The sequence below is a fragment of the Peromyscus eremicus genome, chromosome 4 (assembly GCF_949786415.1).
Source record: "Peromyscus eremicus chromosome 4, PerEre_H2_v1, whole genome shotgun sequence".
Lineage (NCBI taxonomy): Eukaryota > Metazoa > Chordata > Mammalia > Rodentia > Cricetidae > Peromyscus > Peromyscus eremicus.
In genome coordinates this window covers 3,378,212-3,404,805 of record NC_081419.1, presented here as the reverse complement: position 1 = coordinate 3,404,805, position 26,594 = coordinate 3,378,212, and the positions used below count along the sequence as shown (strand labels likewise).

Sequence of the window (26,594 nt, the reverse complement as noted above, 5' to 3'; positions counted from 1 at the left end):
AAGTAATCCTCTGGTTGCAGGCTCCTCAGTAGCACACATACCACATTACTCAGCGGTTCTGATATTTGTAATACACTTCTTCTCAAAGCATTTTGGTTCTCATCATTTGGGTCTCAGGACCTCTTTCTATTGAAAATGGCTGAGGATATCTAGGAGCTGCTGCATCTATAGGTCAGAGCTATTGGTACTTACTGCAACAGAAATGAGAATGAGCAGAGGCAAGTCTGAGGCACCAGAACACAGGGCCCCGAGAGCTCAGTATGCCAATGTACCCCAGCATCAAGGAGCTCGAAGTGAGAATTGGTGAAAAGTGAAAAGGCGAGGGAGGCCTCCCATCTGCCTGAAAGGCAGTTTGACCTCACGGGCCCTGGGGAAGATCTCTGCAGCTTCTTGCCCTGAGATCACACTTTGGGAACTGCTGCCTTAAAAGAACGGAATTGATAAACTGTCTTTTTGTAAGGTGGAGAAACAAGGACTGGGGAGATGGCGTACTGTATAAAGTGCTTGTTGTGCAACCCTGAAGACCCTAGTTCAGATCCCAACACCTGTATCTAGGTGTATCGGCATCTGCAATCCCAGCACTGGGAGGGGGAACAGCTGGATACTGAGGGCTTGTTGGCCAGGAAGTCTAGCTCCAGATTTACTCGGAGAACCTGTTTTTAAAAAGAAGATAGAAGCTGGGCATGGTACTGTGCACCTTTAATTCCAGCCCCCAGGAGGCAGAGGCAGGCAGATCTCTGTGAGCTGGAGGCTAGCCAGGGGTGCATAGTACAATCCTGCCCCAAATAAAGTAGAGAAGTAATTAAGGAAAACACTCAGTGTCACCTCTGGTTTCTACAAGTGCACACACGCACACTTCCCACACATTCCAAATACAGACACACAAGAGTGGAGAAATGCAAAGACCATTTCCTCTTTTTTTTTTTTTTAAGATTTATTTATTACATACACAGCATATATGACTGCAGGTCAGAAGAGGGCACCAGATCTCATTACAGATGGTTGTGAGCCACCCTGTGGTTGCTGGGAATTGAACTCAGGACCTCTGGAAGAGCAGTCAGTGCTCTTAACCTCTGAGCCATCTCTCCAGGCCCCATTTCCTCTTATGAGGCTTGTAAAATGGGATCTTAGTGATAAAAAGCATTGACAAAGAATTTCCATAATATTCAATATGGCATGGGTGGCCTTCAGGAGTGTCTGATGGACAGTTAAAATTAAGGTCTCAGTCTTTAGAGGTCTGGTGAAAATGTGGTATTCAGAGTTGCTGGTGGGTATAAATTAGTGCAACTGTCTGGAAAATACATCGGCAATATGGAAAGGTGAACACCTGTGTGCCTGAGCCAGGCTTCCCAACTGCCACCTTGCAGTTTGGTGGGCTGCGCTTGCTCACTGCAGGAGAGCACATGTAGCAGAATCTCTGGTCTCCACCCACTCAGATGCCAGCATAATAAAAGTGTCTTAAAAATACCATCAGGCATTGCACATATCTCTTAGGAGGCAATAATCAGTCAAGAACCACTGACCTAATATACATACAAGTAACATTATACAGTCTGAGCAGACTGTCCTTAACATATTTAGGAACACACATGCATACACACACACACACACACACACACACACACACACACACACACACATCCCACAATAATTAAAGAGGCCATGAAGTTGAAAGAAAACAGGGAGTGGGTGGTATATTGGAGAGTTTAGAGGGAGGAAAGGAAAGCAGAAATGATGTAATTATATTATAATCTCAAAAAATTATTTAAAACAAAAAACAAACAAACACGGTCCTAAAGCAAGCCAGTCCATGGTGAAAACAAGGTAAACCTTTAGCCCATCAGGACCAAAAACCAAGGACCAAGAATGCTCTGAGCAGAATTGTTTATAAAAATCCAGAAACAAATCAAATGACCACTGACAGAAAAATAACAGACTATTTCCTATCAGAAAAATGAATAAGCCAACAATTTGAATAAAATGTACTGAACAAAAAAGGCTGAATGAAAAATTAGTCCTTAAAGACAACATGTAATAGCTTCCAAATACACTGAATTAAAAATGGGAAAATGAAAACTTACACTTAGCAATATAAATAAAGCCCCTTGAGGAGTGATGAGCAAAGGGAGGGGGTATGGTTTCCATGGGGGAATGGGAGGGTGAACTCACACATGCTGCACACTACAGATAATGTGCTAGCTCTTAGCTGTGGCAGGCTTTATGTTACTAAAGATTTTAAAACATTAAAAAAAAGTGTGTGTGTGTGTGTGTGTGTGTGTGTGTGTGTACATGTGCACATGAGTGTGGGTACTAGAGGAGACCAGAAGATGGTGCTAGAGCTCCTGGAGCTGGAGCTACAGGTGACTGTGAGCTCCCAAATGTGGGTGCTAGGCACAGAACTCTCATCCTTTTGAAGAACAGCAAGCACTAAGCACTGAGCCATTTCTCCAGCACCTGGATATTATTAAATATATACGAAAGGGTCATACCTAGATCAGCAGCAGCACATGTCATCAATCAAAGATTAGGATAAAACCAAATTACAAAACCTCTACAACCTTCTGAGCCCTATCCCAGCCTGGGAGGCCTAGCCTGGTCCCTGGACTTGGGTGGTTTTCTGTCTTCCATCTTTTCCTGGCTTCCTGCACTCCAGCCATCCTCTGGTGAGTCTCTTTACCTGAGCTGCCTCCCTTGGACCTTGCTTTACTTACTTCCTGTGGATCTGGTCTTAGTTCCCAGGACACTGCCCACTACCTACAGCACTACTCTCTCCTACATTCCCGGCCCGCTTCTGCCCTCAACCTTGTCATTCTAATAGAGGTAAGTCAACAGTGGCTGCTCTCTGCTCCTACTTTCTACATTGCAGTGTAGAAGCAGCCCTGGAAGTGTGGGGACTCCAACATTCTTGCCTGGTGCTTTAGCAAGAATTCACTGAATGGTAGGATGAGCTTCTCCAGCACAGCTCATGTATCAGCCTGACGCCAGGGCAGGGACATGCCAAAGGGCTGGGCTTCCAGGGAACTCTGATGGCTGTCTGATTTGTTTCTGCTTTTCTATCACAGACAATCCTGGAAAAGTTTCTCTTAGACCCACTTGGAGGAGCAGAACTGCTGAGTGCAGGGCAGTGGTTCTCAAGGTGTATGTGGGCAGGTTGTCATCTCACCAGGAGTTTAACGTAGTTCTCAAAATGTACTCCACAGCTCCAGTTGCTCTTGGGGTACATGGATATGGAGATCTAGGGCTCTGCCTAGAGCTACCAACTCAGGATTTCTGAGCAGAGCGCAAGGAATGTGCATTTGTGAAACTACCCAGTGATTCTGAGGACCACTGAGGTATGAGAGCTAGTGAACTCAGTGAAGAAATCCAAGTGGTAGCAGGGTAGCAGTTCCCAAGGTCTCAAACAACTAGGGCAGAGTGTGATGGGCCCATGTGTCCAATGGCTTAAGGAAGGCTGTATTATCGAGGCAGGAGGGCTAAATGTGCAGTTTAGAGATGTAGACACAAACCTAAGGTTTTTGTAAATCAAATTAACATCTAAATAAAGATTATAAACTATTAGGGTATATTTCAAACATCACAGTGAAAGCTCCATTTTCTTATACCTAGTTGATCAGTCAAAAACTGGAGATGATAATGTTTTAAGTGATGCAAGAAGCTAGCAGCTTGCTCCAGTCTGACTCAGTTAAGCTCTTACAATATTTTGACTGTTGGAGGAAAATTAATAATGGGATGTTAGGCGGTAGATTAGCTGAAACTAAATATCAACACAGCTAGATTTATTTTTGGATGACTGAGCTCATCCCTTCAGAGAACAGAAACAGCCCTCATTATACCACGAGCCACTAACTCCCACAGCAGCAGGACAGCTCCCAGTGAGCAGAGTGCTGTGTGCTGCACACAAGAGGCTGAGAATTGAGCTGGCACATTAGCTCTGGTTTAGAATGTACAGACTGTAGGTGATGACCTAAGGCTCACACAGACACCAGAGGAGACTTCGCCAGCAACTGGCTGGCTGATCAGGAACAAGCCAGTTCAGTCCCAAAGAACAGTGGTAGGAGTAGAGGGTAAAGCTCCACTCTAGCCAGTAAACCAAGGCACAGCACTGAGGTCAACCAAGCTTTTCTATCCTTCCTGTTTCAGCTAGTATTTACTAGGCACTTACTTGCCCCTAGCCGTATCCTAGCTTGAACACATGTGCTATCCAGCTTACTATGCACATGATGAAGAGGGTCCCAGTGTGTTTTTCCAGGTCAAATGTCCTGGGTAGATGGTGATGGCTCCGGTTTCTGAGGTGCCTGAAGCCATGGTGCTTCCAGACCAACAGCGAAGAGCCGCTTTGGCTTTAGATGAGCCAAATAGACCTAACTGCCTAAGACAGAAGCCTCACAGTGTCAACTTGCTCTGTTTCCCCCACACATTCTACATAGTGGAGAGGCTGCCATCTAAAGCTGTGGGACCCCAAATTTTGAACAGCCTGTCAGTGATCACCCAGAGAGTGAGAACGAAAAATGGGTTCACCCAAACCTGCCTTTTGTCAATGGACTGACTGGGTCAGCAATTCTGTTTCCTATGCAGATGCACAGCCAGCCAAGAACCTTCTCTCCACTCACATGGCAGAAACTGGAGGCTTCAACATCAGTGGAATTGGTGGAACTAGGACTCAGACTGGGGATTAAGACTCTCTCTCTCTGACTGACTCTGACTCTCTCTCTCTCTCTCTCTCTCTCTCTCTCTCTCTCTCTCTCTCTCTCTCTCTCTCTCTCTCTGTATGTGTTATATAAAATACAAAGCTGGAAATAATCCCAGCATGTCTCAGAAAACTGCTCAAATAGACTTCAGAAATTATATATTACAATACACATTATATTCACAAATGAAATATTACTGCAAACTTAGCAAGTTCACATCCTTTCCAGTCACTGGGCAAAAATAAGCATGTATACACAATCAGCTTTTCCAAGATGAAGGGGCTGGGTGAGGAATGGCTCATCTGGGTGACTGGTGATCCATTAGGTTAGGCACAGGAAAATGCCATAGCAGGGCGAGTTCACATGGGACCCAGGGCAGCAAGATTACATACAGAGCCTTGCCTCCCCAGTGCCCACCAAAGCCCATCCTTTGTACAACATACTACCAAAAAACATGTGTCCTAGGAGGAACCTATCACACACAGACATCAGAAACCTTCTCATGGACACCACAACACACCCCTAGCCCCCTGGACTTCAAAGCATACCGTCTTTGGTCAATTTACGAAAATACAAATGTCAGTGGACTGTGAGGCCAGAATGCTCAGTGCAAACCCATAAAAAACAATAGAATCAGAAATCGTTGGTGACAACGGTCCAGATGTTTTTTCCTAAACTGTGAGGGTGGTAAGACTTTCATAGTCCATGAAGTCCTGAGGCAACATAATGTTTGTTCTTTTTCACAGGATACCATAGCTGAGAACTGCTCATTCTAATCTCTTAGGGAAAATATAAAATTTACCCCAACGCTGCTGGGGAGGTTTTTCACATGCCCTGACTCGAGGTCAAATAGCTTATGGTGCCTTCCCTCCCTTGGTAACTTACTGGGGCTGCAATTTGCTCAAAAGCAAGGTTTCAGAGTGCAGAGTTATTTATCCTAAAGTGGTGGGTCCCAACCTATGGGTTGAGACCTCTTTAGGGGTCTAACGACTACTTCACAGGGGTCACCTAAGACCATCAAAAAACACAGAATTTACATTATGATTCATAACAAGTAGCAATGAAAATAATTTTATGGTTGGAGTCACCATAACATGAAGAACTGCGTTAAAGGGTTGCAGCATTAGGAAGGCTGAGAACCACTGCTCTAAAGGATGCCAAGAAATAAAGCATTCTCCTCGCTCCTCAACTGGGATTTCATCTCCAATGTCTAGAGCTTCTATAACAAAGAATCGTGTGTGTGTGTGTGTGTGTGTGTGTGTGTGTGTGTGTGTGTGTCCACGTGCATTCATGTGTGGAGGTCAGAGGTGGGTGTCAGGTGTCACTCGCCACCTTATTTTTTTCAGACAAGGTCTGTCAAGGGCTCCAGCCCCTCCCGCCTCTGTCCTCCAGCACTAGGCTACAGCATGTCACCATACCCAGCTCTGGCACTTCACTCTGAGTCATATCCTCAGCCTCTACAGGGCACTGAGCTTCCAGACAGGTTCTCCTCCACATGTTCCCACACACCAGCAAGCAGATCTTACCAGAAGCATGGCTGAAGTCCCATTGGGTCTGGACAAATGAATGGACATTTCTGGAAACATCCTGTCAATGCGGCTGATCACATCGTCGACGTACCTGGGTGTGGAAGAAGTACATAAGTATGAACTGGAGTCCTGTTGGAGGCTGGGAATCCACAGGCGTGAAGACTTCATTTCATACTTAATATCCAACTTTTAGGTGTTGTGATACCTTTTGAAGAAGACAAGATTACAAGGCCCCTTATGAAAACATGTCTTTTTTCCTCCCATGACCCTTTGCAAAGGGGCTCTGTTTTAAGGGATTATATTTATATTTGAAATAGAGTGCCCTGAATGCACCTTGACTTTCCACTGGGATATGTATGTCCCCTCTACAGGACTCCACTGTGAGCACAGCCCTGGGCTTCAGCCATGTCTTCTTTAGTCGGACCTGATAGCTGTGCTTTCTGTTTCTTGGATTGCTGTTTGGCTTTTATTTGCTCCGCTCTCTATGTCCCTATTACCACTTTATTCCTACCCCCTTCTATGTCCCTATTACCACTTTATTCCTACCCCCTTCTATGTCTCTATCACCACTTTATTCCTACCCCCTTCTATGTCCCTATCACCACTTTATTCCTAAACTCCCTGACTCTAAACCCTCTCTCGGTAACAGTCAACTATATCAGGCGAGCTAGAAGCTCCTTTTTCACCTCTTGGCTGGCCGGCATCTCCCAGGGTTTAATACTCACTGAGACCACTGGTATTAAGCAATTGGCACGGTGCCGGGCACTTATTAAGGACTCACAGATGACAAGTGTGCTGGCAGGTGGTCCCAAGAGCCCTCCTGCCCTGCAGTGGAGGCTCACTGGGAACATGCTGGCCCACAGCACACACAGAGCTGGCTCTGCTCCCTACACAGAAAACCATGCCAGCTCACTATCTAGTCACACTGACACAAAGGATGTGTACAATTCACCAGCCAAGACCCAAAACTTCCCATTAAGGGGTCTTGGGATGGGTTTCATATTCACTGGATGTAGCAAATTCAATTACACGCCCATTACATCAAGGACATGCTAAGGTATACTTTCAGGGGGGAAGCAGAGCTAAGCTCCTTGATCACACGACACAAAATTTCAGTTAGAAACCTGGACTCATGAGAGACAGCACACAGAAGAATGGCGTCTGTTAAAGTGCACCCCAACATTTCTGCTAACGCAGTCAGAAAGCAGTTCTCAGTGTTTCACGTGGAAGGCGCACAGGAGAGGCAGTGGGCAGGTGGGAGCAGGGACAGCCGAGGAGAGGTGGTGCTGTGTGGGGTGCTCCTGGAGAAGGTGGCAGCAGGGCTTCTGATAACCCTCAAGTAGCTCACAGATCCCGTGGTGCCACACCAGCAGCGACCTTCCCCTCTTAAAAGGACCATCGTGTGAGGCTTGCCATTACAAGCTGAACTTGCTCCAGGCATTTCCTGAAGGTAAGGCCCCACCCTATTAAGACGTAGCAGCTTTGAAAATGTCATTCCTGAGGGAGTAAGAACACTGGTCCCTTGACTCACAGCCTCACGGTACATCCTGAGATCTAAGCACAAGTGCTATTGCAGAGGTAACCGGAAGAGAGGAAGGCATCAGCGTGGCACTGCTCATGTCTACTGGACAAGCAGAAGATGCATGACAAAACCATGCCAACTCGGGTGCTGGCAATGCTCATCCTCAGATACTTTTCCTAATCTATATGTGTGGTTTCAACCCATTTCTTCAGACTCAGCGGAAGCAAACAGCCTCTGTCCTATGTGAATGGAGGTCACTGCTAAGTATATGCTAATGTGAGGGGCAGGCAGTGTCTTCTGCATAGTCCTCAATCAATAGCCGTCCGTCATAGCTCTAGAAGGGAACTCAATGAATATGCACAAGTTCAGCCCAAAGACACATCATAACCTGTTCTGCCTTATATCTTTCACCTTGAAACCATCAACATATCACTTGGAAAGTCAGATTCCTTAGCAGGCTGGCAAGCCTGAAGAGTGGGTTAGGTGATGATCCTGGGCCACACACCAACTTGGAGCCAACCTCACCTTGCACTTTCCTAGAATTCCAAACCAGCTACCTGGTCCAGATTTCTTTTGTAGCATCCAGAGTTGCAGTGGGCAAATAGTAAGCACCCTTGGCCATTCTGGACCCATGGGGACCTTTCTTGGAAGGGAAGGTGGTGGCAGAAAAGAGTTCCTAGGGAAGGGATCTCTGCTGGCACAGGAAAGTTAAGCCGCCTAGGGTGGGTTTTCTGTTGTTTCCTTCTGCCCACCCACCTGCCTGTGATCTTAGATAAGGCTCAGCAGACTCATTTGAAAATTCCATTGAGCAGAAATGAATTCTGAGGAGACTGCTTTTCTTCGCCGGCCTAACATAAAGGAGATGCCGATTCCTTTGTTACAGGTGACATTATGCATTTGCCAAAAAGAGACCAAAGAAAGTCAGCTGCACCTTTAGCTGAGGAAAACAGTGTCTAGATTTTAGATGCAGAAATCAAAACACTTCATTTTTAAACAGACCCAGCCTTAGAGATACAATGAGCCACTAGTAACTTGACAGGAACCAGGGAGGCTTGCCACACCACATTAGAAGTCTGGAGGCAAAGTGGCTTTCCTCCTGCTGAGGATGGGGGCTGGTATGTGGGGGATGGTCTTTGGTAGTGCCTCTAGGATGCTGCCTCCCAAGCCACCGGGCGGGCGCTGCTTGAGCCTGCATGGAGCTTGCAGAGTGTGGCGTCATCGTGGGCACCCCGCTTCTAGAGCAGGGCTAAGGACAGGTAGGAGCGGCTTGCTCTCCTCCCACGCTGCCACCATATGTCACACTCTGCTTTGTGGCAGATCAAATTACTTTAATTTTTACCTTTCGAGTGCAGGCAAACAAGCAGCCACACCGCAGTGGTGACGAGTCCACACTTGAGCAGACGAGGCCCGCATGGAAAGACATTAATTTGGAGCCAAATTGAGCAGTGAGTCACAATTTGCACATATCTGTCAACCTGTTAACAGGGTAATAACTTGGAAGGATTGCTGTTCCTATTTACATTACAGGAGCCTTTCAAAAATGGAGAAGCTGCTGAGCTCTCCCTTACTCTAACACTCAGCCAGACGGCCTAAGAACTTGCCTGGAAACACAAAATTCTAGAAACCACAGGTTCAGAGCAAGGTGTGGATCTTAATTTCAGTATTTTCAGGCAGAAGGTTAACTTTTAAGCAACTAGTGTGTCCTGTTTCTCTGCCCTAATGAAGGCCAGGCACTCAGTGGTTTCTGAGATAAGCTTGTACAGAGCAAAGAGCAACTCCTCCCAAGGATCCCAATGGCTTCCTGGGACTGGAAGGCAGACTCACTGCTCAGTGTCTCTGGGGCAGCAGAGCGCACCCTCCCTACCCCCGCCCCCAGACTCCACACTTGCCCCTGGGCCCTAAGCCTTGTTTTCTTGTTTTGTAAATGGCCTTCACAGGAGAACTGAAGAACACTGGGGCCCCAGAAGTCCTCTCACCCAGCAACCCACTGATGGTATCTCCAAGAGGCAGTCTGCAGATAATACCACCTCACAAGGCAGTTTGTCCTGTAGGACGGCCAGCATCTTCATGGAGCCACACCGCATCAGCTTGGCAGCCTGGTACTCAGATACTTCCTCCAAAAGCTAAAGGCCTTTTGTGAATATGTAAGACTGCTGGGCCTTTCAAATTCCTTCATCAGCACTTTTTAGTCTTTCTTGGGTCACAGATCCCTGGGAGAAGGTACTGAAAACTAAAACTGATGTCTACACGGCATTTTACATACAACTCTCTGCAGTTTACAGTTCTTAGAGTCTATTTGTGGACCCTGATTGAAGTATCCCTGTCTAGACCCTTCCAGAATTAAGGCCTCTGGTTTCTTTGTTACCTTCTGAATGGGAATTGTTTTTTGTTTTTTGTTTTTTTGTTTTAAAGGAAAGGTATTTTCATGGAGTGGGCATTCTGCCTGCCTGTATGTATCATTGTATCAGTCACTCACATAATCTTGAAAGAAGCACAATTTTGGTAGTGTGTATAACATCAAACACTTGTGTGGCTCTTAGAGGCATACTTCTATAATAGAACTGTTAGGTGAGGTGAGTGTCTTTACTTTTTAACTGACAAATTAAATATTGTACATATTTACCCTGTGTGTGTGTGTTCTGAAATAAGCACACATTATGGAATGGCTAATATCAAGCTAATGAATACATGCTTTACCTCACATACCACTTTTTCTGTCAGCAAAATTTTAAGAATGTGACAAACGACCACTACCTCTAGCTGCTATGCTCTGTGATGGATGTTTTGAATTTACTCCTGAGATTGTGTCCTTTAGAAAACATCTCCCCTAGTTGCTCCCCAATTCCAAGCCCTTGGTAACCACCATTTTACTGTCTTCTTAAACTCTTTCAGATTTGACACATGAGTGACACTTTGTAATTCTTCCTCTGTCTGTGCTTGGCTTATTTCATTTAACACAACAACTTCCATGTTCCTTCAGATAGACAGGGGTTCCTTCTTGTTAAGTAGCCATTGTGCCCACACCGTGTTCTCTTTATCCGTTAATCCGCTGGTGGACCATCTGATGCCCCAGATCTTGCCTATTGTGACGAACACTGCAGTGAGCATGCCACTGCGGCCGCCTGTCAATGTTCTGATCTTACAGTCTGTCAACAGACATCCAGAAGTGGACCGCTAAGTCACATGCGATTTCTATTCTTAGCCTTCTGGGGCACTTCCATGCTATTTCCTGGCACTCGCTTACATGCCCTCCATCAGGGTGCAGGCATCTCTTTCCCCATAGCCTTTCAGCACCGATCTCTTGTAACAACTCTCTCTGCAAAAAGGGCATGAATCTACTTACAGGACCTTAGAGGTGATCTGACTATGGGTGATCAGCTTTGCAGGGCAAAGCCACACCACCCATGCCTTCTAGATGGAAGTGTACCCGGCTTTCTGAACAACTTCTAAGGAAAGGCTCAAAAGGGACTTAAGTCTCAGGTCCTCAGAGGCCAAGGAGAGCCTTCGAGGCAGCTGTTGTTACCTTCTAGCCTCAGCTGCCACCATCTTCCCCGCACTGAGCAGTTCTTCTGGAACACTCTTTGCTCAGATGAGCCCCCACAAAGCCCTGGTCACTCTTCCTTAGGCTAACTTCCTCAGGAAAGCCTTCCCTGGCCCTGTCCTTGTTCCCATCCATCAATCAGTATACCCTACCTCATACAGCACTTTCAAATTCTGTCACCTCTCCACATTTGTAATTACACAATTTGCAAGTCATTATTTCTTTAAAGACTCACTTCCCTACAGGATTCTCTAGGATCACGTGACTGCTCTCTTCCTTGCACTATCCCAGCCCCTTGCCACATTGCCTGGTTCCTTACATACTCGTTGAATGGGTAGACAGTACATTAGACATTGCCACATGGACCCAGGCTAGGTCATTATGCAATGAGATGTACAGTTCTCTGCAGCAGATGAAGAGGCGAGGCGTGGCAGAGGTCACTACATTAGCCACAGAAAGTCATGCTCAATGGCAGCCAGAGCTCATTGCAAAACATACCTCAAAGAAAGCAGCAGAGACCCTTTCAAGTCTTGAGGCTTAATGACTGCCCATAGAAGCCCTGCATCTGTTCTTGCAGAAGCTTAACGCCTCTTAGAAGCAAGAGCCTTCTAAAGAAGCACACTGTACAGACACACCGGTTTTAAAATGCCACTTTTAATGAACTAATTAATTCTGCAAAACAGTAGTACAAAGATGTACACCATCAAATTGAGGCAACAACACCAAAATGATAACAACGGGGAATGGGGAAGACGTTTCTAAAGATAACACTTCTGCAAAATATTCATTTCTACTCTACATGGTAAGACACATTGCAAATGGTCCTTTATTAAAGACTTAACATATTAAACTGGACAGATGGCTTAGCGCTCTAAGTCTGACCCCTCCTCAAAAGGGGAAAAAACACAACAAAGAAACCCCAACCCATAAACACAACAAACCTGGCCCCGAGCCAATGATCTCATGTTAGTGTTATACTTAGCTGCTCCATCCGGATTTAAATAGCATTTATCCCACACAGTGTGTAAGATCCATGCTGTTCATTTTCTCCACCCATACATACCCTCAGAGTTAGGGATGCATGTATTAATAATAAACTACTTTTCCAGAGAGGGTAAGGCTAGGAGTGACCATGAACAGAGACATTTGTAGGATCTGGAAGTGAGTGAAGATTTTTCTCCACACCTGTCCATACCCATGTGGCCTCTGACAGTGGGAGGAACAGATGGGGGCTTGTCTAATTGACTTCAGAGGAGCAAGCTGGCTGAAACAACCACTAGCCATTGATGCTGAAGGAGGAGACTGGAGGTGCAGGTCAATCTTGCTCACATCCACATTTGTAAAAAAAAAAGATGTCAGCACTGAGGCTTGCAAGATGTCTGGTTGTTCTCTCAAGAAATGAAAAGTAATTTCTAAACTGTGTGCTGGAGGCAGGAATAGGTATACTGAAGACAGAAACAGGAAACCTGCTCAGGTTTCTCCATTTCTGAACACTCCCTTCCCACCCCAATAGGATAGCTACTAGCTGACCCTTCCAAGAAGATGCTCACATCTTAAAGTCTCCTTGTGAAATCACACACCTATGTGGGAGCGGCTGTAAGTCTGGGGAGAGTGGTTCCCTAGGGATGAGAGTAGCCGGGGAGAGTGACCCTGCTCTCTACTTGGTAGCTCATGAGTGTGTGCACATGTTCCCTGAAGGTGAACACCCAGGCAAGCAAAGAACTCACTACTCCATCTCCAGAAGTTGACCAGTACAGAGTCCCAGCACACACTGAAGCCAAACCCGGCTGCTGTCTGTCCAGCAGCCTTGCAGGTTCCTGGGCATCTTATAAACTAAACCAGGCAAACAGCATCAGGAAAGGAGACCTTTAACAGACTGTACTGGCCAGTTTTATGTCAACTTGGCACAAGCTAGAGTCATCTGGCAAGAGAAACCTCACTGAGCAAATGCCTACTTCAGACTGGCCTACAGGTAAGTCTGTAGGGCATTTTCTTGATTAATGACTAGTGTGGGAGGACCCAGCCACTGTGGGTGGTGCTACTCCTAGGCAGGTGGTCCTAAGTTGGATAAGAAAGCAGGCTGAGCAAGCCACAAGGAATGGGACAGTATGCAGTGTTCCTCCATGGCCTCTGCTTCAGTTCCTGCTGACTTCCCTCAGTGATGGAGTGTGACTTGAGAGTTATAAGATGAAATAAACCCTTTCCTCCTCAAGGTACTTTTTAATCACAGAAGGAACCTCTAATTTAGACACACACCTCTTGGAGTGACTGAGAGAAGGAGGGGACTCTGTAAACCATTCCCATCTATCTCTGCATTAACAGTTGTCCACATGAACATGTTCCCGGAGTGATGCTGCACACGGAGGGTGGAAAGCCACCCCGAAGGCTTGGAGGGGACTAGACAACTCAACTGGCTCTTCCAGGTGTCCAAGAACAGCCTGACTCTGTTTTCAAAGTACTCTCTTGTCTTTCACTCACTCACCCTTCCCCAGCTCTGGGAAGTAAGCAGGGCAAGGGCACAACTCCTGCTTTATAAGGGAGAGAATAACAAATTCAGTGGCTTGCCCAAGGTGAGCACGAGGTTAAGGGGTAGCTGAACCCAGAGTCCATGAGCCGAAATTTCTTACACACTATAGCCTGTCCCTTCGGTCTGTGGGGCCCCTGGGTTTGTAAACCAAGTGAGGAAGTTTTCATACGCATAGTAACAAAATGCAATCACCTGAGAAGTCCACCCTTTTTGTTCTTTCAAGAAATGTCCATCCAGTGCCAAGTGAGGACAGGACTTGACAGCGGCCATGCAGGAAACTGGGTTAACAGTGATTTCAACGCCTTCTCTATAGACCCTTGACTGCTTAGGAGAGGGAGGAAAGGCCAGCCACACAACAAAACCACGCAGGCTCCACTTCTCCAAACACTAACTAACAGCAGCTACCACGCCACTTGTCAGTCACCTCCTCAGGCTCTGGTTAGAGACGCACACAGTTCAGATAGGCTCAGCATGGTGAATGGATGGGAGCCAGAAGGATGCTCCTGGCAGACCACAAACACCTTCTCAATTCTAGGAGTGTCCCTTCACACCCCCGTCACAGCTGAAGACTGCTCACATGTGCACATTACCTGCTCATCACCGCCTCTTTTTTGGCAGTACTGAGATTGCTGACTAGTTGTGGAAGGTCAGTTTGCTGCCGCATACAGAATAAGATTTCATTCTCACGGGGTATTTGACTGCCCAGAGAATGGAGAGGGAGGTGTTCACAGTGATCACCATCCCTGGTCACACACTTGGTCCTGTCAGAACAAAACCTTAAGCAAATGTGTACTGGCTGTCCCAGTGGGTCAGCACACTCCAGGAAACCACAAAACAATCCAGGGCATGCGTGCTTCTGTGTGACAGTTGTCTTGTTCTGTTTCCACTCATCAGACAACTCCCTGACGAGAGTCCAAAGCTCCATCTCCAGCCCCTGGGATGTCACTACACAAAACACGCTCAATAAACACTTGGTTTTATTTAAACTGGAGAGAATTAATCAGACTAGATCAAAGCAAAAAAGATCACAAGAGTGAATCAAACCGTCTCATGCAACTGTTTCTTCTACAAGTCAAAGCTCTAAACCGAAAGTGTCACAAATGGCGAGTGTGGCCCAGTGACGCTGGCCCTTCCTGACAGCAGTGACATGGGGCAGAAGTGGGATGAAGGTGGACAGAACTCCCAATTGCTCCTCCTGAGCCAGACTCCACAAGTCTTGGCTGAGTGGACTTTCTCTGGGTCCCCCCATGGAAACCTCGCCTCCTTCACATCACTTAGCACAACCTGTCCCACCAGAACAGAACACACCACCAACGGTCAAGGCCATCCTGCTGCTGCCTCTGCTGCAGTCTCTTCAGACACTGACAAATGGCCCTTAGACACCCGACACCTCACAAAAGGCACCCGGGTGTTCAGTCTTCCTCTGCCCTCATCTCAGTCCTCTCTAGCCTTGGCTTTGTAGCTCACAAATAAGAACACCATCTACTTCATCCACTCGCAAGGACTATGGGAAGAATGTAACATGTAAGCTTTCAGCTTGGAATACGCAGTTAAGGGCAGCTGCTCCATCTACACAAAAAATACTGTCTTCCTCCCTGACAAAAGGTGAGACCTTGTACCTGAGTAGCATGGAATGCAAAGCCTCGGTGAGTGCACTGCAGCCTGAAGACCCTGCCCCAGAGCAGCCTGAGAGCAGGCTTGGGTTCTTCCTAACATCTCACTCCAGTCCTTTTAGAAAAGAGAACTCTCCCTAGCATGGTGCTTAGGAGAGAAGGCAGGGTGCTTGCTTAGGTAAGATCCTGAATATGAGTTAGTACGAGGTGGGCTAGAATAAGCAGGCCAGATTTGTGCCGGGCATCTTCATTCGACTCCCTCTGTACCGCACTGTGCTGAGGAAGCTGACGCACACAGACAGAGCATCAACTTGACTTTTGGCCCTGTAGTCAACAGCAAGTGCTGGCTGGAGAGCACTGAGGTCTGGCTAAAAGGCTGCCGACCTGCAAGGGTTCAGTGTTTGCTAAATCCTACCATCCAGGAGAGGCAAGGTGTTAAGTTTTAAACCCCAGACAAAAGGCTGAGGTGCCTATTTAACATATCAAAATGGACCTAGCCACCAGGTTCTCTCAGCATCCCTCAGTCCCTACCTGTTGCAGGGTATGGCTGGTATACCTTGCCCTCTACCCTGAACTCTCCAGCCCAGGGGCTGGGCTGCCCTTCCCCCAGAGGCTCTTTCCTATACAATCCAGACATTTTGGTAACCTTCCTTTTTGTACCTTTGGCCTCCTGACTGCGGCACCTGGTTCCCCTCTCTCCCCTCTTCCTTCCCTCCCTCCCCCTCTCCCACACAGCCCAGCTCAGCCTGGATATGACCACTGTGGATTGTCGCAGATGTCCCTTCCTCTATCTGTGCTCTCCCTTTAGCTACAATAACCCTTCTCCTCCACCATACCTGGGAGCAGCCATGCCCTTCCCTTTCCTTTTTATTTCTTTTGTTCATTCACAGGGCAGCATGGCAAGGGCACATGGACTGGGTGGCTTTGTCTCCACAGCAGAAAGGTGGCAGGAATCCTGTTCACTTTCTTGACAACCCCCACCCACCCATCCTCCTCAGCTTACATACAAAGCCCTGGGTGGAGGTTTCCTCTGGAGGCTGGACCCTGGCAGGCTATGCTATGTGGACTACACCTACAGGCTTCTCTGCTCTCCATCTTCTGTTTGTGTTTGGACAAAGAGAGGCATCCTGGTTATTATAATTATAGCCTTTTCTTTTTCTTAGTCAACTTGACACAAGCTAGAGTCATCTGGGAACAGGGAACCTCAACTGAGAAAAGGCCTCCATCAGATTAGCCTGTAGGCAAATCTTTAGGCTATTTCTCTATTAATGGCTGATATGTACGGGCCCAGTGCACAAAGCAAGCCAAGGGGAGCAAGCCAGTAAGCAGCGTTCCTCCACGGCCTCTGCTTCAGCTCCTGCCTTGAGTACCTGCCCTGACTTTCCCCAGTGATGGAATGTGAGAGTTGTAATTTGAAATAAACTGTTTTCTCTCCAACTTGCCTTTGGTCATGGTGAACTCTACTAAGACAGAAGGCCTGAACAGAACACAGGCGGTGGGAAATGTGGTCAGCAGTAGTACTACCTACCTGTGACGTCACCAGCAACCCATTGCACTGGGCCATCGAAGCCTTCTTCACACAGTGTTCTGACTGCCCATTTTGTCTCCCCCCAGCACCTAGGCCCTCCTCTCACACTGAAGGACAGCATTGACTCTGCCCATTGAAAGCAGCACACGGAAATGCCTCAGGCCCTGGAGGTCAACCACCACCCCAAGCTGCTACCAACTTCTTCATTAGTTGAGACACTCCCCTCCTCACGTCTCCTTCCAGAACAAGAAAAGTTCTTCTAAGTCAAACACAACACCAAAACAACACTGAAATTCCACATGCTAGAGTACGAAATACAGTGAGCTGGATATTAATTAATTAATTGAAGGTAACAGCAACGTGCGTGTTCTTGACTAATAATGAAATGGAACTTTACATATTCTGTTCCTTAATTAAACAGCATTCTATTAGCAGAATTTCCCTAGACTGTTTAGTTGAGGATGTGGCTTTGTTTAGAAATCCATGCCATTCAAACAGAACCAGCAGGTGAGAAACACCTGGTCTGGCTCTTCACCTTTATTCTCCTCTCACTCCCTCCATCATGCTGGGATGGAACTGAGGGCCTGTACGGGCTAAGCACATGCCCTACCACTGAGCCCCACCCTCGACTTCATCCTTTCTTCTTATGTGTCCCGGGACCTCCCAGCCTCCTTCTAAGTTCACTGTCAAATTCATACCACTTCCAAAATCCACAAACATATCCACACAGTGGCACATGACACAAGGATGAACATTGTTCATGTCAACATCTACATAGAGAGAAACACATAACCAGCAAATAAAAACCAGTGACTTCATAAATACCATTTTGCTCAGCCATGCAGCTATAGAGGCTTAGTTTAAAAAGTGAATTTACTTAAGAAAGCTATGCAGACAATGGACTAGCTGAAGAAAGTTATGACAAAAATCTTATATGCAACTAAGCTTAGAAACACCCGCCAAAGCAGATAATTCAACAACAGCTTGGTTGCAAAAGGGTTGGCCTATTTGTAAATTATTGCGTTTCTTTCTCTATTCTAGATAATTCTTCCCTTCCATACCTTACAAAAGGCATTTTCATGTCTCCACTTGGAGGTGTTGAAGGAGGGGAAATGGACAGGCATTCCAGGAGAGGCAGCAAGACCAGGAAGCAAGGGCTGTGGTGACTGATGACAGGAAAGATAGCTGTGCTGGACCATGTGTCTGAGAATGTAGTGTGACACGGAAGTACTCAGTGAGAGGAAGGAAAGTGGTCCCCGCACTGGGCATGCGCACAGCCATCCCACCATATTCTGAGTAGTTCAACACTGCCAGAACACTGCTCTCCGTCCAAGATCAGATGAGACTGGGTGTGTTCAGGGTGGTACGGCTGTAGACCAAACCTAGGATTCCACGTGAGAGGAATGGTGGTTTACAGTACCTGAAACAAACTGTGACAGGCAGGGCGGCGGTGGTGCACGCCTTTGATCCCAGCACTGGGGAGGCAGAGGCAGGCGGATCTCTGTGAGTTCGAGGCCAGCCTGGTCTACAAAGCGAGTTCCAGGACAGCTGCACAGAGAAACTGTATTTCAACAAAACAAAAGAAAACGAGGAACTTAGCCAGGTGGTGGCAGCGCCAATCCCAGCACTTGGGAGGCAGAGGCAGGTAGATCTCTGAGTTCCTGAGTTTGAGGCCAGTCTGGTGTACAGAATGAGTTCTAGGACAGCCAGAGCTATATAGATAGAGAAACCCTGTCTCGAAAAACAAAACAAACAAACAAAAGGAAAAAAAGAAAAGAAAAGACAAAAGGCTTCAGTGGCAGTCTTTCTGATCTTTTTACTGTATGTCAGAAGATGATTAAGGTCAATCACTTGACCACCCGCTGTCTCATGCCCCCCTAAGCCCCTCCTATTTGTCCCCACATTTCTACGGCAATCCATTCCAAACAAAACGGGAGGGCCATCATTTATAAGCAATGAAAGCCTTAATATTGATTTTAAAAAAGAAGAAAGAAAAAAGAGTGAAGTAATCTAGAATCCAACTTATTTTTCAAAGATTTACTTTTAAATATGTGTAGGTAGGTATGTGAGACTATGCACATGAGTGAAGATGGCCTCAGAGGTCAGACACTGGATTCCCCTGGAGATAGAGTTACAGGTGGCTGAGAACTGGCCAACATAGGTGCTGGAAACTGAACTTTTTTTGTTTTGTTTTGTTTTGTTTTGTTTTTCAAGACAGGGTTTCTCTGTGTAGCTTTGGCGCCTTGGCTGGAACTCACTCTGTAGCCCAGGCTGGCCTTGAACTCACAGAGATCCGCCTGCCTCTGCCTCCCGAGTACTGGGATTAAAGGTGTGTGCCACTGCTGCCCGGCCGGGAACTGAACTCTTAACAGGTGAGTCATCTCTCCAGCCCCAGAACCCAACTTCTTAAACTGTGAGGCTGCAACCCATTGGCAACTAAAAGAGGTTTCTGAATACACAACAACCAAAAATGAATTCAAGATTAAATGTATCACGAATCTGGCAGCATTTGCCCACAGCACATCACATGACTTCACTTAGCCTTGGTTCTGAACATACAACATGGCACCTCACCCTGTGTATGCCCTTGCACCACACAAAAGCAACAAACTGCCTGAAATACTGTGGCTCAGAGCGAAGACCTTGCGTGTTATAACCTTGCCTGTTATGTACACACCAAGTTTTCTGCTCCTATAGAAACAAGGGTTTTACTATGGCAGAGGAAGACAGTGTTCCCCTGCCATCAGTCCTCAGCACGTATCCACACACTGGACACCTTTGGATTGCTGTGTATCAGAACAAAAAATTGCTACTTCTTTGCTGGCTTGACTTCTTAAAGAAAAAAAAAAAAAGCATTAAATGAATTCTGGTGTAGGATTATGATGGAATTCCTAACAATTTCTGAAATGGCCCTAAAGATACTTCTGCCATTCTGTACTATGTATTGATAAGAAGAGGCCGTCTCAGCATTGATGACAAAACCAAAATCATTGATCAACTCTGAAAAATGTTGAAGATGCTGTACACCTGCCATGTCTCATTCTCAGCCAAGATTGAAGTCTTTATGTAAAATAAACACACACACCCAGTGAACTGGCATGCAAATTTTCTTTCACCTGTAGTAAACAGTAAAATTATATGTACACCAAAGAATTGTTTTAAAATAAACTTAGCAAATGTTTGATGGGCATGCCTATTTTATATATCAGATAAAAACTTCTTAGGTGAAAAGGAGTCACAGGCTTAAAAGTGGGAACACTTTTAGAAGCCCTGATCTAGGAGCCAAGCCAATCCTAAGTGAAGGCTCCTAGGAACAAGCCACAGCCCTCTGAGTGACAGGAAAGATTCAGACAGAAGAGCAGCAGGAATGTGCAGCCTCGAGCTGAGTGACCTGCAGGATACACAATCTTGGTAAGTGTACAAGGAAGACCAGAAGGCAGCCGGCTTGAGACAAGTCTCCAATTCTTGCAGAATCCATTCTCTGACCAAAACTGGGTTTAAAAACCACTGGCAAAAATTCATCAGGAATTCCTTCCCAGGTTATCTGAAAATTAAACAGTTGACTTCTAGAACTCTCAGAAGCCAGAGGAAATCACAAGGGAAATTAGAAAATAATCTTGAACTAAATGATAATAAAATAAAAAGTACATAGAATGCAGGTAAAGCTATGCTTAGAGAAAAATTTATAGCTTTCAAATACTTATATAAGCACCAACTAGCCAAACTTCCATTTAAGAGTCAGAAAATTTGAAGAAAATTAATTCCAGAGAAGCAGAAGAAAATTACAACGTACACAAATCAGCACATTACCAACCAGGTGAAACAGAGAACAGCCATGACCTACAGACACACTAGCAAGACCCACTCAGGAAGCAAACGGAGACTCGGAATCTACCAGGAGCAGGAACAAACTGCGGACACTGTTCAGATTCCAGAGTCATGACAAGCAGAATTAAGGATATTATGAAATACTTCATGTCAATACCATTGACAACTCAGATGAAAGGGACACCTTCAGAAGATGTACGTTATGGGAAGACATGAGAAGAAAAATAATAATCTTATGCCTGGGGTGGGGTGGGGTGTCTTTTAAAAAGTTCCCTTCGGGAGGGCAGTCCACTTAGGCAGCAGAGCTGCTGAATAAGACAAGAAAGCAGTATTGGGAGTGGGAGCTCAAAGTTGCTCGAGGGCACTGTCCAACCACCCTCCATAGACAAAGGTGGTTTCTTATTTGTCCACAGGCTGTTGTGCAGCTTCCAATGGCAATGGCTTAAAAGTAAATTTGCTATTTAACAAGACAAAATGAAACAAAACACAAAAAACCAACTCTCCCCCACCCCCCCACATCTTCCCATAGAAAAACCCAGGCCAGGCTGCAGCCAGTGCCGCCTTGCTGAGCCATGCACAGTTTGGGGAGACCAGCGCACTCCCATGCAGGCCCTGCCCACAGCAGTTTCTGCAGGATAGCCTCCTACCACAGATCCAGTTTGACCTGTCTGCTCATGGACTACAGAGAGTGTCACACACATGTGAATACAGGCAACGATTTTGACACATTTAATCATGCACATTATAACTGAAGCAAGGTATGGTCCTCAGAAGAGCACAACAAAACCCCGTGCACATTAACAAAGCAGGAAGGTGGCTTACAGGGCGTGGAGGTGGGTGTGCAGCCGCTGGGCCCGAGCTGCAGCTCTAGCACTGGAGCACAGAGGCAGCTACGGGGCTTCAACCTTCATGGGATGAGAACAGCAGCATAACAGCACCTTTGTCCACAAGGTGGTTCTAAAGACCACGTGAAACAACACGCCAAAGCCCAGAATGCTGGGCACACGTGTACACCCCTCGACACACACCCATGGAATAAGCACCCAACCACCTGGAACCAAGCCCCAACGTCTTTCTACCCTGTGTTCTCTTCCAGGTCTGCTGTGGGATGGTCTGTATGTCAAATGTGTTGTTGATTGGTCAATAAATAAATCACTGATTGGTCAGTGGCCAGGCAGGAAGTATAGGCGGGACTAACAGAGAGGAGAATTGAGAGAACAGGAAGCTGGGTGAAGGAGACACTGCCAGCCGCCATCAGGACAAGGAAGATGTAAAGTACCGGTAAGCCATAAGCCACGTGGCAAGGTATAGATGAATAGAAATGGATTAATTTAAGCTGTAAGAACAGTTAGCAAGAAGCCTGCCACGGCCATACAGTTTGTAACTAATATAAGTCTCTGTGTTTACTTGATCGGGTCTGAGTGGCTGTGGGACTGGCGGGTGAGAGAGATTTGCCCTGACCGTGGGCCAGGCAGGAAAACTCTAGCTACACAGGTCATCTTCGCCCAAACACACAGGGCAGTGCACTCACTGAGACAAGTCCAGATAAGGGAAGACATCCTGGCTCTCCACACCCACTGTCCCGTCCTGCGTCAGTTTCCTATTGTTTGGACCAGATGGTCTCTGTGGTTCACTCTAGCTCTAGCCAATTCAACATGTATTTCCTAAAAGGTTACTGTACGCACAAAGAAGGAATCCCACAGCTTTCCAGACCCACCCATCTCTGAATGGTAATTTCTGTAGAGAATTCAGGTAACTGGAACACTGCATTCCCCAACCTTTGAGAGTAACTGGAATCTATCAGACTTAATGGACTTTAGTATAGACTACCAGTATTTCTAACACAGGATTATCCCAAGGATAGCTCTAATATAAACACATTGCTTTCAATGATCCCGGGTCCATTTCTTGAAACTTCTTTAGGACCTGTGGCAGGAGGGAACCAGCAGCTCCATCTGTGGGCTGAGGATGGGTGTCTAAGAACCCCAGGAAGCAGTTTTTCAATAAGGAATTTACAGGAGGCACCTGCCCATCAGAGCTCACAGACCAGCACTCACTGGAGCTGAGTGGGCTGCCCTACTGTGGCGGAGTAGGATGTGCAGGGTACACAGGTAATCAAAATCCACACCCAACTTGTCCTTCACCGGAAGCCCTCAGAATAGGAGGGAGAAAACAACTATTCCCTTAAATGGCAACAGCTTTAGAAACAGAAGCCAAGAGAATAAGCACCAGGTCCTTTCCCTCTGAGATCTCAGATGCTCACATCCATAACCAGAAGCCCTGCTCTGTTCCACTGAGGTATATCCATCTCCCAATACCATCACAGGCACATGAGGGGAGGCACAGGGTGTGCACACACAGGGTCACATGGGACTCTCCGATGGGCAGAGCAGACTGCTCCAGAGCCAGGGCTTATGACTCTCTCTCAGGTCCCTGGGTCTTGTCTGATGAGGACAGCAGTGACTCAGACTGCATTCATGTTGACTACTTGGAAGTGTGTTCACATGGACAATTACATGTGTGGGAGAGATTCCCAGAGGAAAACAGCAGCAGGAGTGACGTGACTGATGAGGGGTGACAAGTGGGGATGAGGAGGACTCAACCAGTCACGCCTTGGGAACAAGGTATGCAAAACTTGCCTTCCCAACGGGGCAAGAGAGGCAGCTCACAACAAGATCACAGGACACAGGCACCTCAAGCACACAAACAGGAGGCTCTGAGTAAGGACAGCTCAGTGACTTGTTACGGCCTGTAAAACAGTGAAAGTAACAGCAGGACACACTGAGCTTAGACACCGGGCAGAACTTCACCGCTCTAAGTGTGGAAAGGTTGCTAGGAGAGGATGTGGGGGTTCAAACTCACAACCAGCTACTCACACAGTTACTCCTGCAAGGTCTGAGGGGGCTGGGACAGGAAATGTACCCTGGAAAAGCTCCTTTCCATCTAAATGAATACCACAGCAAGGAGATTAAACTCTGGTTAACAACACTGCTAGTCCATTAGCTCAAGGGAGGCTTTGCCCACCAGGCCAGGCTTAACCCCAAAACATGCCAGGCAGACGGCTGGCGGGGGAAGGCAGGCTCAGGTTGGTACAATGGGGAATTTAAGAGGGGGTGGGGGGAACGGCCTGGGCGGTGTCTCTGAACAACACAGCACTTCTGTCCAGCTTGAAATGCTCTGGTAGTTTCCAGCCCTAATTCAAAGGGTTCTTTCTTTGTGGTTTTCAAAGCGGCTGGCAGATTACTTGCCATTAAACAACGTAAAGCATTTGCTTATGATTAGAGTGGCGGACTTTTAATCATTTCCATGAAGGATCTAAGACCTGCTGACAGCTCTGGGAAACGGCTTTTTCCAGATTTTCCAGTAAATAACGATTGGCCGCTGGCCTCTGTGTGTCAGGCCTAATGAAGGCAGCAGGGCACACGGCAGAATTGAGCCCTCACTAACCAGCTGCCACTGCACTGGGGAAGCTCTGCACGCTGCAGTCCCTTAACACCGCGGACAGCAGGCCAGGCTGAGTCCACTAGGACTCACACACGCTGGAAAGATGACAACACGTGGCCCGCCACCTCTAGCAAGTCTTTCTCTTTGAAAGACTTGAGTAAACCGAGTTTGGAAACATGCTCCAGGAGTTTGACAGATTTCACATTATGATAATAGGCCCCGGAAGACTCCGGAGTCGAGCTGGAAGGCGGCAGCGGCGGCAGCAGCAGCGGCAGCGGCAGCAGCACTTTCTACATCCAACCGTTCCCTGTGGAGAAGCTGTGATGGCTGCTCTTCACTATCAGCCTGACTGCGCTGGGAATCACTTAGGGGACACACCTTTGGCCCTTTCCAGAGAGGAGGGAAGAGTTACCTTGAATGTGGGCGACACCATCCCAGGGGCTGGGGTCCCGGACTGAATTAAAAGGAGAGAGAGCCGAATTCAATCCTGTTTCCCCGATTGCATTTACAACGCGACCAGCTGCCTCACACCGCCACCAGGCCTTTCCCGCAGTGATGGACTGTCCCTTCTTCCCTGAAGTTGCTTCTGTCACATTTGGTCACAGAACATGTACCTGGATACAAAATGTTGAAGGCAACATGGGACTAGAACTCTGACCTTTCTGAGGGAATTTCTCCTTCTAGACCTTTAAAATGTGACCACTGAGAAGCTCACAGAGTAGCACTCTCTCCCAAGAGGCAGGGTTCAGAGCCTCTCTCAGTGCACCTGGACCAGTCCCATGGTGCCTCCTCCTCCAGCAGCAGCATGCTCTTAACCTGCTTTGCTTTCTCAGCAGTGAACTCTGGCCACTGTTTAAATGTCACTGAAACCATGCTAAAGAGGATTTGAAAAATGTCAGTCTATTTTCTTGCACATACTTTGGGGTAATAATAAGTGCATTTAAAGTATGTGCTTAGACACACTCAGATGAACCCAAGTAAGGGGCTAGCCCATGCTCAGTTAATGTATGCTTTGGAATCCTTCTGACAAACTTTTGGAATAAAACAGTAATTATATTCAATGTCCTTTCCTTCTGTGTGAGGGGAGAGCTGGGTCAAGTCCACATCAAGGCAACTTTATCTCACTTGGACCTCAGATAACTAACACTATTCATGCTGTAGACATCAGTTTTAGCACTGATGCAAACACACTTGATTCATCTCCTTTGTTTTACAAGAAAAAAATTCCCAAATAAAACTACAAAAAGCCAAATGTATATTTCTGAAACCTGAGGCACAATGACCAATAAAATATCAAGGCATAATGTTCACTCAGCCATTTCCAAGCCCTGCGTGATTCTTGTTTGGTCCGACCCAACTGTTTCGAAGTTCATTTCTACAGTGTCCAGGGCTAATAGCAACCGTATCATTCACAGGAACCATGGCCGGTCCATTTCTACAGAAAGTAAATGGAATTTTCCAAATAGATTAAATTTTAGTGTAGAGAACAAAGACCCCCTGGGGTTAGTATTTCTGAAACAAAATGGATAGAAATTAAGTCCACATAATTTCAAGGGTTATTTTTCAAGTGTGACTGGCTCAAAATGGGAAGCCCCTTATCTTAAACATGAAATTGTTTAAAGCCCCCAGAAGCAGTGAATAGAAAGAGAAGAGGGGACCCATCAAGATTACTGCATCACGGTAAAAAATATTTACTCCAAGATGGTTGTGGGCAGTGCTCAATTCCAGCTGCCTCCCTTCATCTGTCCACCTCTGCTGGAGAATGGGGCTTCTTATCAGCTAAGGGCTCAGACACTCCTGTCTCGATCTTTTGGCGATGACACTTACTACACTCCCCAACCACGAATGGGTCTCTTTTTAAAACAAAGACTTCCGTTTCTTCCTAACAAGAAAACAATTTAATTTTTGTGTTAAGTGTTATTTATATAGCACCCCCACCCCCCATCTTGCTCTTGTTATATAAGCACGGGCGCCTGGCTGTTGTGAGTATGTGTGCTACATGTTTCCAACCACGTTACCCTGACAACCTGGAGAAAACAGGCTTTGTGAGAGTGGATTTGACAGACTGAAAATCTGACATCAGGGATTGTGGCTAGGCCTGTTAGCATTCTTCTCAGATCACCGCTGTGTTCCACTTTGTTGTGGGGTTAAAAAAGGGTCGTGACTAACGAGTGTACCCTTGCATGGTATGGACTATCTGTCCAGGCCGAGTACTTCTGGTCTGAGGTGAGGATGGCCAAGAAGTTGCCATGTGGATGCTGGAAGGGTTAAGAACATCAGCTCAGGGATCTCAGATAAGTACTCCAGTCTCAGTTTCTCATCTATAAACGAAGGGTATAGCTGCACCCAGTTCAGGGCACGGCCAGGATTCCAA

The 26,594-nt window shown here is 46.7% G+C and overlaps 1 protein-coding gene across 1 annotated transcript in view; it reads right to left on the bottom strand.

Moving 5' to 3' along the window:
* Positions 1 to 26,594, bottom strand: part of Med27 (mediator complex subunit 27) — a 186,486-nt gene that overhangs the window by 52,463 nt on the left and 107,429 nt on the right. The window contains exon 4 of the mRNA XM_059259930.1: positions 6,215 to 6,308. Within this exon, the coding sequence (XP_059115913.1) occupies positions 6,215 to 6,308 (94 nt within the window). The remainder of the gene's footprint in view (positions 1 to 6,214; positions 6,309 to 26,594) is intronic.